Source organism: Pleuronectes platessa, chromosome 10 (genome assembly GCF_947347685.1).
Source record: "Pleuronectes platessa chromosome 10, fPlePla1.1, whole genome shotgun sequence".
Lineage (NCBI taxonomy): Eukaryota > Metazoa > Chordata > Actinopteri > Pleuronectiformes > Pleuronectidae > Pleuronectes > Pleuronectes platessa.
In genome coordinates this window covers 13,463,086-13,481,439 of record NC_070635.1, presented here as the reverse complement: position 1 = coordinate 13,481,439, position 18,354 = coordinate 13,463,086, and the positions used below count along the sequence as shown (strand labels likewise).

The 18,354-nt window shown below is 42.8% G+C and overlaps 2 protein-coding genes across 4 annotated transcripts; both read left to right on the top strand.

Annotated features, from left to right (window-relative positions):
• The first annotated feature begins 8,859 nt into the window (after nucleotides 1-8,859).
• On the top strand, nucleotides 8,860-13,703 carry cbx3b (chromobox homolog 3b). 3 transcript variants are annotated; one of them, XM_053433239.1, is made up of 5 exons: nucleotides 8,860-8,985; nucleotides 9,370-9,510; nucleotides 9,625-9,778; nucleotides 10,214-10,377; nucleotides 11,980-13,703. In XM_053433239.1, exons 2-5 carry the CDS (start codon nucleotides 9,371-9,373, stop codon nucleotides 12,098-12,100), a joined length of 579 nt encoding a protein of 192 aa, XP_053289214.1. In that variant the 5' UTR covers nucleotides 8,860-8,985; nucleotide 9,370; the 3' UTR covers nucleotides 12,101-13,703. The 3 variants fall into 3 exon arrangements, with proteins under 3 accessions (XP_053289214.1, XP_053289215.1, XP_053289213.1); XM_053433240.1 differs by lacking the exon at nucleotides 8,860-8,985 and adding an exon at nucleotides 9,057-9,258; XM_053433238.1 differs by lacking the exon at nucleotides 8,860-8,985 and having other exon boundaries at nucleotides 9,075-9,510.
• A 554-nt stretch (nucleotides 13,704-14,257) lies between these two features.
• Nucleotides 14,258-16,107, top strand: snx10b (sorting nexin 10b). The gene is made up of 5 exons (XM_053432920.1): nucleotides 14,258-14,382; nucleotides 14,482-14,582; nucleotides 14,726-14,827; nucleotides 15,004-15,204; nucleotides 15,832-16,107. The coding sequence occupies exons 1-5, from the start codon at nucleotides 14,290-14,292 to the stop codon at nucleotides 15,950-15,952; spliced, it is 618 nt and encodes a 205-aa protein (XP_053288895.1). The 5' UTR covers nucleotides 14,258-14,289; the 3' UTR covers nucleotides 15,953-16,107.
• Nucleotides 16,108-18,354: the final 2,247 nt, after the last annotated feature.

Below are 18,354 nucleotides of genomic sequence, written 5' to 3'. Positions count from 1 at the left end.
GGACCCTTTAAGAACGCAGCAGCCATGTTTACTATTGGCTCCGTGCGAACAAAAAGCCGGAGCCCTGGTGTCTCGGCGCTAACAAGGCCCTTCTGAAAGCAGGGGAGGAAATATAAGCCGGGACTGTGCTAGCCACTTCATTTCCTGGCTGGTAAGAGCCTGTTTCCTGTGCATTGGCCGAAACATGGCATTTGACCGGAGGGACTTTGCCACTTGTCCTCCACCCCCCCCCCCCCCCCCCCCCCCCCGTGAGTCCTCCGACCCCCCACCGGCCTCCTCCGTCTCAATTTTTGACTCTCGGCTGCAAACAATTTATTTTCAAGACTCAGTGAGTAACGGTTTCCAGATTAGCTCCTGATGAGATACAAATTGAAAATGACGTTTTGGAGGGAGGACAATGTAAAATCAGTTTCATGACTGTCAGGTCCAGGCAGCGGTTCAGACCGAGGGAGCGGTTGTGGTTTTTCATGCACTGGATTACCAGTGTGTGGAAACCATGCTATATGGAAAACTAATTTTCACACCCAGCAGCTATTTCACGGCAAGTCTCTTTGAGGACGAGCTGTCTTGGCTACACACAGTGGTGGCTTTGATTTAAAAGACCTCAAACTTGTGAGTTTCAAAATTAAGTTAAAGGAAAATTCTGAAATTCTGGGAAATATAGTTCTTGCTGATAATGAAGATGTCACCACACGTGAAGCCTCAGCCAGCAGCCAGTGGAGGTTGGTGTATGGTCGAAAATAACAAACCAACTTGTGCGACATGTTGAGTTGTCCGACCAAGTTGGAAGCCATGTGTTAATATGTTATTTCAAATTGCTAAAGTGGGGTAAAGTGGATGAGACAGGAAAAACCTCAATTACTCTAAATCATAAACCCTGTACAAGGACAGCTCTTTTAATTACAAGTTTTCATTAAAATGTCTAAAACTCATGGATCTATGTTATATATGTTGTTGACTTGTGTACCTTCATTATCATAAATGTTTCCAGCATGATCTTATCATCAGAAGTCCAGATGGAGCCGTGTGGCTGCAGTTTCACGTTCACCCACACAGCTTCAAGCCACAGTTAGGCACTTGTCATCGCAGTTTTCCAGCCATGAAACTTTTTAGAATTTTACTTTCAACTTTACCAACTCAAAAACCAAATTCAATTTCTCAAACCAAACTCAAGTGTCTTTAGCTAAAACTAGACATGTCACAGCTTGGAGTGGAGTATCGGTTGCAGCGACCTGTCTTCATCAATTATCCAGATTTCACCACAGTGTGTTGTGGGCCTTTGTTCGGAGCAGGCAGGGTTATTAACTGGCAGGACTTGCTTAAAGCTGTTATTTTCCAGATGGCAGGCCGACAGGCAGGACTGAGGAGCTGCTTAGTCCCCCCCATGTGCTCGCACTGGAGCCCATACACTGAGCACTTAGCCCTCAGATGGCATGAACCTGCAATTGCTTTGGCTGAGCTGAAATGGGTCATGGTCAAAGTAAATTTGGCTTAGGAGGGAAAGCTCCAGATTCCCGGGTCCAGGAAGCGAACGCTCTGTATTCAAGAGAAGAAACTTGTGTCCAGACCCGTGCGGATCAGACACAGGCTCCATCTGCACATGGACCAGTTTCCTGCAGCGAGATTGGGGGTGGGGGTGGGGGTAATGGAGGTTTAAGAGGTTCAGTCCTGATTGGATGTGGAGCAGCTCTGAAGGTAAGAGTGTACAGCTGTGAGAGAGGAGCAAAAGGTCAACAGACTGGATTCGGTGGTTTGCGGAGTCCGCGCCCGATGCGAGTCGACAGTCGGCAGCTGCACAGTGACAGGGAGATTTACCAAGGCAAAGGTCTTCTCACCACTCAAGGTTGAGATACAGCTCGGCTGTCTGCGATCTGAAAAGTCTGCTAAGCATCTTGGTTATTGTTTATACCCTTCACATTAATATGATAAATACACGCAGGATCCATCGCATGCACGTCAATCTCAATCCAGATCTGGACATGAGGGTGGTGTCAATCTTCTCCTCGGACCCTGGATAAGAAAACGAATTTCTCAAAGTGCTGAGCTTTTCTATTAGAACAACTCCATTGAGGACTCGAAGGCTTTGACTTCACCCCTCCCAGCAGGTTGAGCCGAGTCAAGAGAGAGTTGGGTTGTTTGGGCTCATCGGATGGTGATGGGCAGCTGTGAAAGGGAACACTTAACACCGAGAGAAGCCGAGATGGAAGGGGATGTGTGACAAAGAGAGAAAACAATCTCCCTCCAGACAGCAGCAGTCACTGCTTTGTGTCTGACCAGTGGAGAGCAATCAATCAAACGTCAATTATGGTGAATGTGTGTCTCAGATTACGCCACTAAAAATCAATGTTTTTTATTAACTGCCGTTAAGAAAAAATACTGGTGCACAGTCTGAAGCTGCCTGTTTGGAATGGGCTGCTTACTCGGCTGTGGTCATGCTGGTTGCAGATTTCGCTCTGAAGCTGCAAAAGTGAGCTATGATCAACAGATTTCTGTTTTTTAAAGTCAGTGTTTTTTTTATAAACTGAAACTGAACTTTTTATCACTGTTCATGTGTGTGGCTTATATCTAAGTTTGAATGATTCACTCCACTGACCTGATCTTCTGACCCAAACTTACAATTTTTCTAAATAAAAGCTCTGTAATTCCGCTCGGTATGAAGCATTGCGGTGACAAAACGAACATTGTGCTTTTACTTTGTTGAGAAATTACTAAAGAGGAAATTACTCTAAGAATGTCGGTGATCAGCAGCTGTTTCTCAGGTGAATGTCTTTGTCACTCGTGATGTGGTGATATAAAAAATTAAAATAATAAAATTCCCCAAAAGAAGCCGCCAGTTGAAAGGTGCTGTTGTAATTTAACCAAGGAGGTGAAAATATACATGTTGAATATTGTCCACAGTCTATTAAGCCCCGCCCCCGGTGATTGCAAGGCACACACAAACAGACAGACATTTCTGAGATTTGTAGATTACTTTTGGATCAAATGCAACATTCAGTTTTCCAGGAACAATGAAAAACAGCCTTATCTTAAGTTGCATGGAATCTGGGGCCTTGCAGTAAATTGAACGTCACCTTAAAGTTATCAAAGCTGGAGTTAGACAAGCTGAACGATATTAATTCCATGACATTCAAAAGAGGGAATAATTACTTTTTCCCCGTAAAAGCTCCAGACAAAAGCTGATTGACACTTTCCCATGTGTCCCTCTGAAAGTACTTTACTTAACTTGACTCACGTTTTCCTCTCTTGCCCCGAGTCAACCTGCTCCATCAGCCACAAAACTCCCCAGAACAAAAACACCCACGCTGAGGAGAGAAAGAAAAGTCACACGGGGAGCGACGGGGAGAGAAAGACGATGCTGAGAACAGGAGGGGGAACGAGATTTTTTTTAGGTTCAAAGACGATCTTTTTCCTTTCCACTCTTCTCCATTCACTTTGTGCCACACTGGCCCCTGGGGGGAATGGGACTTTGCTTGTCACTGGTGCCATTCACCTGTCAGTCAGCGTGATACAGGATCCTATACGGGCTCCATGAGCGGAAACTCCCGGCCAAGAGCGACATGAAGTCAGCACCTGTTTCTGCTGCAACAAAAAGCAAACTGACCGAAACATCTTCTTCCTCAGCCCACAACGTGAACATTTTTTTATTTTCATGTTCATCAGAAAGCTCTCATTTATTAATCATCAGTTCTTCTTGTGCACAGAGTCCAGTTCATGTGTGTCTATCAGTTTGGTTATGATTTTGCAGTTTGTCTAAGAAAGTTATTAATGTCAGTATAATTATGATTCTACATAAATACTCTCTGGTTGGAATGGACTCTGTTTCTTGGGCATTATAGTTTCAGATAAATGAGGGAGAGGAAAGACCCTGTTCCAATTTGGTGATGAGCAATAGGCCATTACGGTAAAATAACCTTGATTAATACATCGAGCAACTCCAAATAACTGATCTCTTTCTAAAATGGCACATAGTGAACACATAAAGCAGAATCGCTTGGAGGAATGAAAGTCAAAGCAAATTGAATCATGATTCTTTTTACTTCTGTTTCGCTTTATTTATTTTGCAGCAATTCGTTGTTTTTGTGAATTCATCTTTTACGTTCAGAACATTCACTTATAAAATCAAATCAGTTCTACCTAAACACAACAGTTAAATGTATTACTTACATATGTAGGGATCAGTATTGATAATAATTATATTAAATAATAGAACATTCACCGAACCACTTTTGTACCACAACACCTTTTGAAACTTGAAACAATTTAATGATAAATATGTACTTTTAATATAGTAATATTTTAAATGCAGTACTTTTTACTTTTGGATAGTGTGATTTGTCTATGGGTGTTTTTTTGTCGATGTTTTTCTTTATGTGGTTTAGGAGATTATTCAGAATGACAGCAAAATTCAATTACATTTTTTTACATTTTTTGTCCTCATTGTTCATTTGATAACTCTCTCTAAAACAAATTATCCCTTGGAGACACTGAAGCTCTATTTCTCTCTCTACTACACATCACATGATCCCGACCCAGAGTCCTCGTTCCTTTCCAGAGAATTTTCTGTGTCCCGAAACTCTGGAATGACAAACCTGCTGAGATTAGATCTGTTACATCACTTATTGATTTTACATCCCTTCTCAAATCATTTAAATAAGGATTTTAATGTCATTGTGAATTTTAATTTATGTTTTGTTGCTTTTAACCTTTGTAACTTTGTTTAAAATGTGTTGCACAAATAACTCATACGATCCCAGTAGCTGTTATTATTAAAATAAAAAGTTTAAAAAAACAGTTTGACAAAATAATCCCAACTCAAGATCCTACAGAGACAATGTTATTTCAAAGCTCTATACATGAGTATTTACGGTTTGAAAATGTAATTGATCTTAGAAGTCTCCTGATGACAAGTTCTTAAACTCTGAAGATATGATCCTATTGTGTAAATTCTCTGTGACTCTAAAGACGTGGAGCATATAACGACCCCCCCCCCCTCCCCTCTCCAGCTCTCCATGCCAGAACAAAGTATAAAATAACACAGAGAAAAGCATCTGGGGCACTTTAGGTGTTCTGAAACAGGAGACAGATTTCCGCAAGCAATCCCAGTCTGCTGTCCCACGTCCTCTGGTCCTCATGAAAAGTCACTTCTCTCTCTGCCACTAACACACACACACAGACACAGACACACATAAACACACACATACACATACACAGAAGTGATGGACTAAACTGGAGCCAGATTGACTCAGCATGTGAGTCTGAATTTGATCTGAAGTCAGTGTGTGGAGCTCATGACGATGCAGAGGCCTCCTGCAGCGGTGGCAGAGTTGCTTGTGTGTCTGCGTCACATGTGTGAAGGACCTCTGAGAAAACTGTTTTTAAGAATGCTGTCAATCAATGAATCAATCGGTCAGTAATGAGCACATGTAAATTGCTCACCCTCCAGACCAGCCATCAATATTCTTGTTTGCCTGAACACTGCTCCTTACACAACCCTGATTAACGCTCGGTAGGAATAACAGGTCCGACGTGAATGTCCTCGGCCTGGCTGTAACTCGAGAGCCTCGGGGTGGTACTGAGGGAATGCTAGGGGCCCTCCATGTGAAAAGGGTCCAGTCAGGCTTGGCCTGAGCCACACAGACCAGCACTCTCTCCATCCGCAGCCCCTCACAGCGGGGTCCAGCCATCTGGACTCATTTCTGCTCCGACAGGGCGGCTCTCAAGGCCCATCTGTATGAGGGCTATACACTCACAGTGGGCCCCAGGAATGTGCCTGTCTGGGAGGGAACTGTGGAGATTTAAGGGATGACGGTACAACGCAATATATCTTTTCACCCTGCACTCTGGAGCATGTCATTTCATCAACATCTGTATTTCATTTTTAGTATCCTGGATGACCGGGTTCAGTCAGTTTGGTTTTAGGCACCAAAAAAAGGCTTCAAATCACTTCATTATTGGCTGTGGTTGTGACGTTGAGGCTACAAACACATGCAAAACATAAAAAACATTTTATTAAGCGAATTCCCTTAAACTCCATCTCCTGAAATCCAGGTTGTCTTTAAAACATTAAAATTGCTGAGTTATTTGTCTGTGTTGAAATGGTTATTCATGTTTTTTTCATCGTGATTAAGATAAATTAAACTGCAATGTCACTGGTTGAATTTTTTCACATAAAAAAACATTCTCACTCTTTCCTCATATTAAGTGGCTTCATGTTCAGTGTTGGCTTATCTAATTAAGGTGAAAATACCATAACAAACGTTGTGAATGTAGATATTATAGTAGTCTCGGGTCATTTCTGTGTTTTGTTCCCAAGTTGAAATAAATTACTTGGTTTTGATAACGCAAAGCAGTGTATCCAGACAGGACATGGCGATACTAGAACTAAACCTAAAACCCCTATCTTAAACTACTAAAACCTCTTTCTATCTATCTATCTATCTATCTATCTATCTATCTATCTATCTATCTATCTATCTATCTATCTATCCATCCATCAACCTATCTACTTACCTATCTATCTATCGATCTATCTATCTATCTATCTATCTGTCTATCAATCTATCGATCGATCAATCTACAATGCTAACTTAGCAACCTGCAACCTCAAAGTTGCTCATACAAATATGTAGTTAGAGATATAAAGTATAAATATCTATATCTATACGTATAGGAAGTTATACAGGTAAATAATGGATTGATCACTAATAAAGTCACCTTTAAACCCTTTATAAAGAGTACCTTATTAAAAACTCCACTCGGGCACAGAAATCCAATTTTTAGAAACGTTTTTTCCAGAATTAAACTGAAAAATACACTGTTTTAAAGTTTTCATAAATGATCAGTGTTCAGAGGAAAAGATGCAAAAGCGTCAAAATAACTAATATGTTGGAAGGAACGACATGTTCGTTTGAGGCGAGAGCTCCTAAGAGCAAAGACAGAGAACAGAGTTTAGTTCTTGAGACCATTTTCCACCAGTGTTAATAATTAATCACAGATGAAAACAGCAACTCGACTACTTTATCATAGAGAACATGTGACTCCTGTGCATCACACAACAGTCTGCTTCCTACTTGAGGCTTCCTCTGCACATAGGAGTGAAACAGAGCACATGTGGCACCTCTAAATGACCACACATTGATTTGCAACTTGTATATGATGGAACCTGTGCCGCGTCCCTGCTGAGACTGTGATCAATGAGGTTCTTTTCTGAAGGATGATCCACACCACATTCATCTTCCATGCAGGCGTCTGGCAGCTGTTTCACCGAAACCACTTTTGATCACATCCCCGGGGTTTTCTCATTGAAAATGAATCTAAGATATTAATTCCCAGAACTGAGGCAGATCACCACGTGCTGCTTGTACTGTGGGCATGCCTGTATCTGTGTTACAGTTTCATGGTGCTTCTGTGGTGCACCATGGATGCATTTCATGAACAAATGCACCCGGTGTTTCACAATCCAGCCTTGAGGATGAAATGGTATCAGAGACAGCCGTGCATCAGTGGCAGCTACAATGTGAATCCACCTTGTAGTTGCACAAAGCTTTTGTTCTGCTTTCCAGCATAAATCCATTCTTATTAGTTCACTGAGGTGCAGGAGCACTGGGCTCCAGGCCCTGGGAGTCCAATACAAGCAGGCAGCGACCCCTAGTGGTGTCTGTCTACACAACAAAGTGGAACCACTGGAGGAAAATATTGTAAATTTGGTCAAGTGGGAGGGCCTGTTAGTGCTTCTCAGTTGGCCAATCCGCAGCTTTGGAGCCTGCCATTGGCTAAAAGGGGCCTGTCAATCAAATCCTCCAAAGGCAGTTCTTCTATGATGTCCTCAGTGTGTTTCAGGAGCTGGTGGAGAACAGAGCTACTCCGTGAAAACAATTAAGTTACTGCAGGAGCATAGAAAAAATAAAAGTAGGAATACCACAGTGAAACAAACATACTCCATTGCAAGAAAAATTAAATTAAATTAAATAAAAACATCGAATGCAAAATATTCCTACACTAATTATCAAAAAGTAATATTAAAATTGTTTGGGCAGATTTGCACCAGTATACTCAATATTATTTACACAATATAGTTATTATTATATAATGTTATTATGAATGCATGATGCTGCATGTGAATATTTTAATAGGAGATGATATTTAAATTTGAATATCCAAACAACATATTTTAGTATTATCAAAGTAGATCATGGTCAGCCACAAAGTCAATAGTAATAATGGGTACTAAATAAATGTATTCGAGCACAAGGTAATTCAATTTGTGTAATTAATGTGCAAATTAAAAGGGCAGAAGAAAAGTAAAGCAAAAGTAGCCAAAAGTTGTATTTTGAAAGTATAATATAACACAATTTAATATAATTATAATTTTGAGGCTCATGCACCGTAAATAAAAAGGTGATCATATCGATTATTTCTGATAATGTTTTTTGTTTCATTAATTGATTATCTTCAGGACATTTTGGGGTTTTGCTTACACTCTGATTTGTATTGATATTATGGAGATCACCATGTAAATAATAATAAATATCCGGCTCCATATGTGTTTGACAGAGAATTAAAACATCAGCGCGTCTGGAGCAGTGTTCGATGCCCGGCTCACAGTCCGCTTGTCGTTCCCCTCTGACGCCCTTGGGTGGCGGGCCTGTTCCGGACGGAGCGCACTGCTCTCTGATTGGCCGCGGCGGCGTGCGCGTCCCCGTCGCCTCCTCCCGGTTTTCCTGGCATGACCTTTTCCCTTGGCAACCACTTCCTCCGAGCATCCACGGCCATCTTTGATTTCCAGCCATTCATGAAAAAGTTGCCTCGCGCATGTAAACACGCCGAACGGACGCGGTTTACGCACGAAGCGGCGGCACCGACCCACGGCGCGGTGTGCGTGTGTGTGCGTGTGTGCGTGTGCGTGTGTGGTTCCCGGCGAGCAGCGGCACAAACCGAGCAGAGCAGCAGGCTGTGACCCGCAGAGACCAAAGTGACACCGAGAGCGTACGTGCCACATTGTTCCTTCCAGCGCCCCGTGCGTTACAGACACACACACGTCTCCTCTCGTGTGTTTGCAGCCACACGTGTGTTCCCTGCTGAACGTGTGTGTAACATTAACGTGTTGCGTGTGCGTGTGAAGCAGCTGCGTGTTGTGCTCCTGATCCGAACAGCAGGTGGAGCGCTATAATAAGCGATCATTGTGTGAAGGACACAGCAGCAGCAGAGCCGTGTTGTTGTTGTGCAGCTGCAGGGACGTGAAAGTGCATCAGCGTGGAGGTCAAACTGAGAAATAAGACCCTTGCTGTTGTGTTGGCAGTGTGCGTGTGTGTCTGTGTGTGTGTGACAGTAATATGAGCTGGCTGTCATGCTTGTTTTGTGCCCTGGCAGGATGAGAAAGAAGCAGACTGCCAAACAGAGGAAGACTGAGGAGACGACAGTGGTCCAGGAGTTTGTGGTGGAGAAGATCATTCGCCGCAGGGTCGCTGACGGGAGAGTGGAGTACTTTCTGAAGTGGAAGGGCTTCACCGAGTGAGTGAGGTGCTGCACAATCACACACTTGCTTCCTCACAGTTTTGGCAGTTGATGGTTTAGTTCTTTTTTTTCTTCTTTCTTCTTCTCCTCTCTGTCGTCTCTCCGACCCAGTGCGGACAACACGTGGGAACCCGAGGACAACCTGGACTGTCCCGAGCTCATCAACGAGTTCCTGAGAACCGCCCTCCATCTCGCGTATGAGAATGAGGAAGAGCACAGCGAGTTCATTCCCAAAGAAGAAATGACAGAGCAAGAGACGGAAATTGTGAGTATGTGAGGAATGCAGTGCCGGCCTGTCTGTGAGTGCAGTTGTTTTCCACGTTATTTACAGGACGTCTGCGACTGAATCTGTCAAAAGGAGGAACATGATTAGAATCCCTTTTCTTGTTGACCACCACAAAAGGTTGATAGTTGCACTCTTTCTCTTTCATTCTCCTGAAATCAAAAGAGGCTGCATTGGAAAACAATAGCCCTTGTTTAGAGATATCATTTCTGCTTTTTTTTTATAGTTTAAAGTCTGCATTTTAAGTAACAAACTGAATGGCATTTGTCTGTGGTGGATTTAGTAACACCAATGAAAGTGAAAGCAGTAACATTTCCTCTTTTCTCGATGGGGCATACAGTAACACTAATGCTCATGTGGCCTCTGTGATTTCCCTCTAACCACTGGGCTTTTGTCCTCGTCCTTCTCCCCCTGCAGTCCTGCCTGCAGCCGCAGCAGCAGCAGGCCTGCACTCTGCAGAGCGACGGCGACGGCCTCCAGACGAGCGACGGGCGTTCAGATTCCCCCGCCACTTACCTCGAGCCTGAATGCATCATTGGCTCCACAGACAGACAGGGAGAGCTCATGTTCCTCGTCAAATGGTAACTCCGCTGCTTCCCCTTTTGCCAGCGGTTTGGTAAATGTATCCGTGGTGGGAAAGGTCGCACTTGTTTCTAAGGGCACAGGCTAGAAACTGCACTGGTTCAGACAAAAACATCCACGTGTCAGATTTATGCTGTTGGCATTGAGTAATTGGGCCACTTGCAAAACGTGTAGTGTGAAAGCATCATTTACTGAAAGTAAAATTAACATTCGCACCCTGACAAAACATTTCCCAGATTCAAAAGCAGATAATCAGGGTTTCCAAGGGCTGTTGAAATTTGAATTATCTGAATTTTAGGTCTTTACCATTAAGGTAGGACTTAACGCTACTTCTGTCACATTTTAAAATAAGGTTTTAGAAGATGACTGTGCTGCAGTTCACTCTCCACAATACAGATATTAGCACATTGGAATAAAACTACAAACAAGACTGTCACTGATAACGGAGTCTTCAGACATCCCAGTCAGTCAGTGTCCTGGGACACTCTGCCTGGCTGTGTGGATACCTACTGACTCTGTCTGTAGTTTGTGAGCTAACATGGCGTTTGGAGGGTTATTCTCTACAAGGCTCCTTCACCTTATCTCCAATTAACAATTCTGTGACTCCAGTAACTGACTGTATTTGAAGTAGATCGTACATCTTGTTCATTATGGTCTTAAAAAAGTCATCCATTAAACCTCCTGTAACCTGTAGTAACACCCTGATCATGGAGAGCATGTCCACACTGAATTTCTTTGAGGTAGTCCTCACACTAAAACACATTCAGACCAGTGTGTGTGATGACACTAGGTTCTGACTGTAGACTGCAGATTTACAGTTTACAAGTCGTGGGAAGAACTGCACAACTAGTCAAATAATGTGTCTGTGGTTTCTTTTACAGTATGTGTTGAGTTTGAAAAAAATGAACACATGACACTGATTGCTAAATCTCGAAACCAAAACTTTATAACAGAAATCTGCTGAATAAAAAGGATGTGTGAAGTCTCAAAGACGTGTTCATATAGTGTGCAGGGAGGATCCGTGTTCACAGCTGGACTTTTGTCAAAACACATTCAAACATCTGGTCATGTGCGGTGTTGGCCAATCAAACGATGCATGCAAACGTTTTTTTTATGAATGTCTTCGCTAAGTGAGGTATTATTTTGTCGTATACCTGTGATCATTGCACAGAGAGATGATCTGATTGCACTTTGATAACTTTGCAGCATCGTAAAAAATACACTGCTCATTATAATATAAACCACGGTGCAGTGCTTCTAACACGTGGATCTGTTTTTCACATGGCACCTGAAGCAACATGTCTGCACCAAAACAAATCGTTATTGGAAGATATGGTGCTTCGGAGCTCGATCTGTACAAGATACAGTTTAGAGAAATTCCTTTAGCATCTTTTGCCCCAGACTTTGAGGAAATGGAAAACTAATGAGCTGCGTTAACTCTGGCTGTGCTTTCGAAAAAAAGTCTTTTTTAGCCGTGCCTTCGCAATACCCTATTCTAAATTGGCAGACGTGTGTTGTTGCTGCTGAAACATTTTACACACATTAAAAATAAGTGGCGGCCGTTTTTGAATGTTTTCCGTCTGCCGTGTGCTTCCCCACAGGAAGGACTCGGATGACGTGGCCCTGCTGCCTGCGCATGAAGCCAGCGCCAGGTGTCCCCAGGTGGTCATCGACTTCTACGAGCAGAAGCTGACCTGGCACTGTGGAGACGAGGAGCCGTGAAGTGCGTGTGTGTTAGCGTGTTCCCGGGTGTGTGTGTGTGTGTTTGTTTTGAGAACGGAGGAGAACTGGTAAACGGCTGCGTCCTCACCTGAAGCTTAGTTTAACCTCCATCCAGTGTCCTCCTCCAGCTGACATTAGAAGCACGCTGTGTGAAATTGCATCCCGCCACAGGTGAGAGTTTCAGAAATCTGTCGACTGGAAGAACCTCAGCGGGGACGGATATTCAGGGCTCTCTGTCCCGTGGTGCTCAGCAAGGTCACTGTGCCTTTTGTGGAGACTGTGATGGAGACTTAAACTAACCTGTGTGTGAAGAGCAGCCGGTCTGAGGTCAGACTAACCTGTAGCAGCTTTGGTCGTGTGTCATCATGTAGCCGACACAATCACTGTGGACATGTGTTTTGTTTTCAAGACTACTGTTATATAGTAATTTAGTATCTCTAGTCCTCCACTGGGAGGGGTCCCTGGTTTAGTGTGAGCGTTTTAACTTCTGTAGCGACACTTTGTAGGCAGAGTGAACTAACTGTTGTCTGATCTGTAACTCCAGTGCACCTAGCTTTAGGTTGGTTTGTCTACACTAGAGCCCGACTGACAGGGATGTTTGGAGGCTGATGCATTATCTAACGAAGCCAACATAAAGGACACACGAAAATAAGTGGGTAGTGACGGTTACATCGTTTGAAACAGACTTATCTCTTTTCATACATGAAGGCAGCGTAAATGAGCCTTAATTTGTCACTATGACAAAGACATGTAACTGAGGCTTGATATTTTACAATTTAACGTAAAATTTTGATATAAATAACTTTAAATAGAAAGAAAACACGAATACAACCAAATAAATACAACTTCAATTAAGAACAAAATCAAAAATAAAGATAAACTACAGATTGTTTTGGACACACCAAATTATGATATTTCCAACAGACATAGGGTTTTTCAGCGTAGTTGTTTCTGTAAAATGAAAGTTTTAATGATGTTGCATATCGGCAAAATAATTACTGAATGTCTGTGAAAGTCTCATATCAGCTGTTGGTTTTCTATCAACAAACAGATTAATCAGTCGGGCTCTAACGTGCATATTGTTTGAACCTGTATTGTGTGAGGTGTTTGTAGCCATGTTTTATACTGTGTCTCACTGTGTCTCACTGTGACCCGTGTAGTTGATGTTTTAAACACGTGTATTTTAAAATGTGCCCCACCAGAAAATGTCCCAGATCAGCTGCTATGAACCAAATGTTCTCACCTCTGATGAATCATCAAAAGTTGTTTTTATAAAGGAATATTAGGAGCTTTTAGACAAAGAGAAATCCAGTCAATCATTCTATACATTCGATAAATGGTGCGCCTAATGAGGACTAAAAACGGATTGTTAAATGTAGCACTTTAGACATGAGACTATCCGCTGGTGGAGAGCATTGTCTTCCAGTAATTCCACAGGCATGGACACGAAACCTGTCTCCTGACTCGACATATCTCCCATCGTAGTTATGGGACACTCAGCTGAACCTTCGACCTCCTAAAACTCACCTGCTACTGTAACTACTGTAACTGACCATAGATCTGTGAAGTCTCTGTGAATAAAAGAAAACATTTTGTGACACTTTCCTTGTAGTTTTTCTCTTTTTTTTTTCCTTGTTTTCAAATGTTAGATTATTACATTATGAAGTAAAATAAATTATCAAAAAAATTGGTAATTGTGGATTTTTGTTTAAAGGGGAGGGGCTACTCACGGCCTTTAGTCTTTGGTCTTGTGACTTTATTTTGAAAACTTTTGCTCCAGGGTAGAAAAGCTGGGAATAAAAGCCTGAAGCTTAGCACAGCATTATTCTGATGACTTTAAATTACTGAGATTCGCCCTTAATGAAAGTTGAATTATGAGAGAAGAAACAGACAACTCTGCGAGTCAGGTAAGTTCATTATGCTGTTATCCTTTAAAGTAAGTTTGATACCTCATGAAGAAAACACCATTGAAATCCCCCATGTCATATTTGGAAGCTTTAATTTCTGGTAAAAGCTTAAACAACAAACTTCTTTTACCTCCTGAGCAATAAAGGAAATGTTTTGGGTTTTTCCAGTTATGATTCTTGACGTGTTGCTCATAGCACTTCCTCTATCTGCCAATAACAAGTTCTCTTTTTACAAAACCACTGCATTCAGACCAGTGTTCGAGAGTCTCTCCTGTCTTCTCCATGCAGCAGGTGGTCAGTGTCTGGGTGCGGGACCCGCGGATACAAAAGAATGACTTCTGGCACGCCTTCATAGACTATGAAATTTGTTTACATGTAAGTAAAAGGATGACATGAAATTGTTTTGGTTAGTTTTCTATGCACCACTGGAGTTTGGTGTAACCTGCCGTGTGTCCCACTTGTGCGGTGCTTCAGACCGACAGCGTGTGCTTCACCAAGAAGGTCTCCGCCGTGAGGAGGAGGTACAGCGAGTTCGTATGGCTTAGGCAGAAACTACAAGCAAACTCCCAGCTAATGTAAGTTCATATACTATGTACTGAGCAATACATTGAGTGACAGCAAAAGGTCACATCATCTTTCAGCTCTCCTGTTCAGATTGATCTGTTGAGTGTCATCTAAGGGATGTGTGTGTGTGTTTGTGTGTGTGTGTGTTTTACAGGTTTCAGCTTCCAGAGCTGCCCGGGAAGAATCCCTTCTTCAGCCTGAACAACGCCCGACAGATCTCTGAGCGTATGACGGGGCTCCAGGATTTTCTGAAACAGTAAGAAATGATCCCACAGATCAATGCACTCAGGAACTTTGACATACTACAGCAGGGAGATAATAAAATTGGTAAATCAGTGTTTCCATAAACAACGGGGGCCTCGTGACTGCTGCTTTCACATGAGTAAAAAAAAAAAGTAAGAGTACATGCAGTAACCTTACCTTGTTCTTCAGGATCCTGCAGAACCCTCTGCTGCTGTCGGACAGCTGCTTGCACCTCTTCCTGCAGTCAAAGCTCAGCGTGTCCAAGATCAAGGCCTGTGCTGCTGGAAGGACCCGCTTCTCTGTGGCGCAGGCGGTGCAGGGCTGTGGCCTGAGAAGATTCCACTCCGAAGACGATCTGCAGAAGATATGCTGCGACTCGGACTCTGACAGGTATTCTAATGAATCTTTTTCCACTCTTCCAAATTCATCCTTTTCATTAAAAGCACATTATTTGGTCAATTACCTGTGAGGATGGATTTCTAACAGATAAACAACCTAATGTAGTTGTGATCTTATGCATGTTAATGTATACCTGTATATGTTTGTTGATGTAAGTATGTTTTTATGCATTTGTTTCATTATTTACCCCATTTGTAATCTTTTAAAGGTTCAGTGTGTTAGATTTAGGTGAAAGGGATCTATTGGCAGAAATCGAACATGAATTTTAGTCCAAACTGGACAAACTAAAAACCTTTTGAGTTTGTATGACAACTGAAGGCTACCACAGGTTTTCTGTCATGTTTGGAAGAGGAGGTTGAGGTGAGGGGTCTTCAGCTGCAACATGCAACTTCACCACTAGATGTCACTTAATTCTACACACTGAACATTTCATTTGGCTTATGTTTTGTGTTGACCCTTTAATGTTGCATGTTTTATTTTCACCTTGGAAAGCTTTTTGGGCTCATTTGCTTTATAAATATCATTGTTATTTTCTAACATTATTATTTGTGCCTCTGCATGATGAAATTTCAGTTTGAATTCATTTTCCATGCCCTAAATTGTTTTTTGTTGTTCCAGCTCAGATCCAGGTCCTCAGATGAAAGATTTGGAAATAAAGAAAGCAGCGAGTGCAGCTTCACTCGACTTCATGGGAAGCAGGCAGGAGGAATCTCTCAGCAGCTCATCTGACTCTACATGAAAACGTCCCCCTTATCCCTTGAGGAGGAAAGCTGGCTGTTACCCCATCATACTGCACTTTTAGAAACTTGTTTTCTCCTAATTATTGTCGTTTAATTTATGCATTTCTGTTCTAAACATGCTCAGTGAATAACAATAAAAGAATATCAAAGAAGAGTTGTTTACCACCGTGTCCTGTCTGTGGTGGCACCCACTTGCCTGTAGATGGCAGTGTTGCTACGTCCATCTGTTTGTAACTGTCTTGTATTTACTTCAAAAACAAACCTCACAGAAGCAATATGAGTGCTGGTCATTTTCTACTCTGACACTGGTCATGTTGGTGCCCATAACACTGTGATATGTTCAGCAGTGACGGCATAATGCATCTCTGTGGCTGAACCTCTCCTAATAATAGAGTGTAAGGTGTGGGGAGGCTGTCTCATGGTGGCCACTGCAGTGCTAAGCAGTGTGACATGTGTAATAGGGTCTCTGCAGAGCCTTCAGACAGTCCCCCTGTCAGGTGTGGGGCTGGTAGGAGGTCCCCTGGACTCCCGGCGGGCTCGCTCCTGTCTGAGAGGGCCACCAGGTAGACAGGCTCTACCGCTCCCTGCAGAACCAAATGCCAGCTGCAATGACAGGCCACCTTTTTCTACCTGTCACTTAGTATTTGTATGAAACCTTTTCACTGTAGCCTCACGTGTGTGCGTGTGTCTGTGCATGTGCTCCCCCAGTGAGCGGCTTATGCAGATGTGATGACCACTAAACAGAGCGACGGCTAACTCACAGATCCGCACAGCTAATTAGGGTCTGCTTTGTCTCTGCAGACCACTGTGATATTCATTATAAATTCAGAATCAGACAAAAGGCTGGTGGTGCAGGGGGGGGCAGAGGGGTGACGTCAACCCACACTTGCTCTGCTCGGAGCAGCAGCACAGTTGGAGGAGTGGGTAGGGAAGCCCGCCACATCAAACTGGAGGGGTGGAACGTCCTTTCCTGAGGATGTGTGGGTGCATATGTGACCTCATGTGCATCCAGGTATGTTAATGCAGTAAATGCATGTGTCGTCTTTGTCAGGGCTTAACGACGTGCAGCCAGCATCCCCCCCCCCCGCACCTCCAAACACATGCACGGAGGCTGCTGCAGATGTTTGCTTTGGGCGGATATTCAGGAGGATTTTTATGCCTCTGCGTTTTCACAGATGTGTGCACTTGGAGAGCTACACCTGTCTTACCATTCAATCTACCAATGTTTTTGTTTTTTTTCAATGTTATATCCTAAATGTGGCTTCATGAATTCCTACTTGGGAGTTTTGTGCAACCTTCCTTTGTCCTCCTGCATAAAACATTCTTCAGTGATCGTTTTAGCAGCCGGCTGTGTCGTCAAAGAATTTAATTCACTCGGCCCAAACTCTTATATTTCACTTCACTGTGACATTGTGGTGACCTCCTTGTATGCAGTCGCTCCGTCAGACACGAGTCGATGGGCTACATCTTGTTTTTTTCTTGTTTTGTAGTTTTGCTAGACAAAATTTGGCCATTCAGGCCTAGAAGTCTGAAATTTCACCGTGGTGTCATTGACAAGATGTAGACTGTACAGTATGTGGTGATCGCCATATGTCTGGCATTGAACATGTCCTAGTTATTGTAAAAATAGACTAATGAACAAGCACATATTCCGAAACGAGAAGTTGTTGCCCTTCACATGAGGTGTCTTTAGAGTTCCTCTTGGCACTTCCGTAAGTAAGGCACAAAAAAAAGAGGAAGATTTTATGAGGTTAGGTCTTCACTGACATGGTGGATACTCTATTTAGATTCTATCAAAGTTTACACAAAGTTGACTATTTTTAGATCAACAAAATGAGTAGTGTATGTGTGTGTGGGTGTGGTGTGTTTTTCTGTGTGTGTGTCTGTGTGTGCAGAGAGTCATCTTGTTCTATTTTTCAGATCAACAGTGACACAGATCATGCTTGGCTGTGTTCAGTAACACTTTCTGCCATATGTCTCTGCAACTGGTGTCAACAAGTCTCTAACAGTGAAGGGCTGCTTGTTTCAGATCGGTCCTGTGCACTGAGACGTTTATGTTGCTGGTTTCACTGGAACCTGTCCAGAGCTGTATTGACTCCTCTTTTAAATGGTGTGTGACTCCGGTGCACTGGCCGTTAACCTTGAGCTGCTGCAGCTCGGCCTGTCAGATGGGCTCTGCTGCCATGACGCCACCGACACATTGAAACTGATCAATTGGCAGACGATCACTCTGACTTCAGGGTGGAACTTAGCTGGATATAACAATAAAAATAAGAGAGAGAGAAAGGAAAATCAGGGGTTTTCTTTATTTCCACAAATGCTTTAGCTCCGTTTAATCTAATTAGCATGCTTATTGTTTGACACATAAAACTTTAAAAGATAAGATGAAGGAAAACGGCCC

Coding starts and splice junctions, on each gene's coding strand:
- cbx3b (XM_053433238.1), top strand. CDS start 9,347: ATGCTTGTTTTGTGCCCTGGCAGGATGAGAAAGAAGCAGACTGCCAAA. Junction 9,511..9,624: donor AAGTGGAAGGGCTTCACCGA/GTGAGTGAGGTG, acceptor TCTCCGACCCAG/TGCGGACAACACGTGGGAAC. Junction 10,378..11,979: donor CTCATGTTCCTCGTCAAATG/GTAACTCCGCTG, acceptor GCTTCCCCACAG/GAAGGACTCGGATGACGTGG.
- snx10b (XM_053432920.1), top strand. CDS start 14,290: ATGCAGCAGGTGGTCAGTGTCTGGGTGCGGGACCCGCGGATACAAAAG. Junction 14,583..14,725: donor CAAGCAAACTCCCAGCTAAT/GTAAGTTCATAT, acceptor TGTGTTTTACAG/GTTTCAGCTTCCAGAGCTGC. Junction 15,205..15,831: donor TGCGACTCGGACTCTGACAG/GTATTCTAATGA, acceptor TTGTTGTTCCAG/CTCAGATCCAGGTCCTCAGA.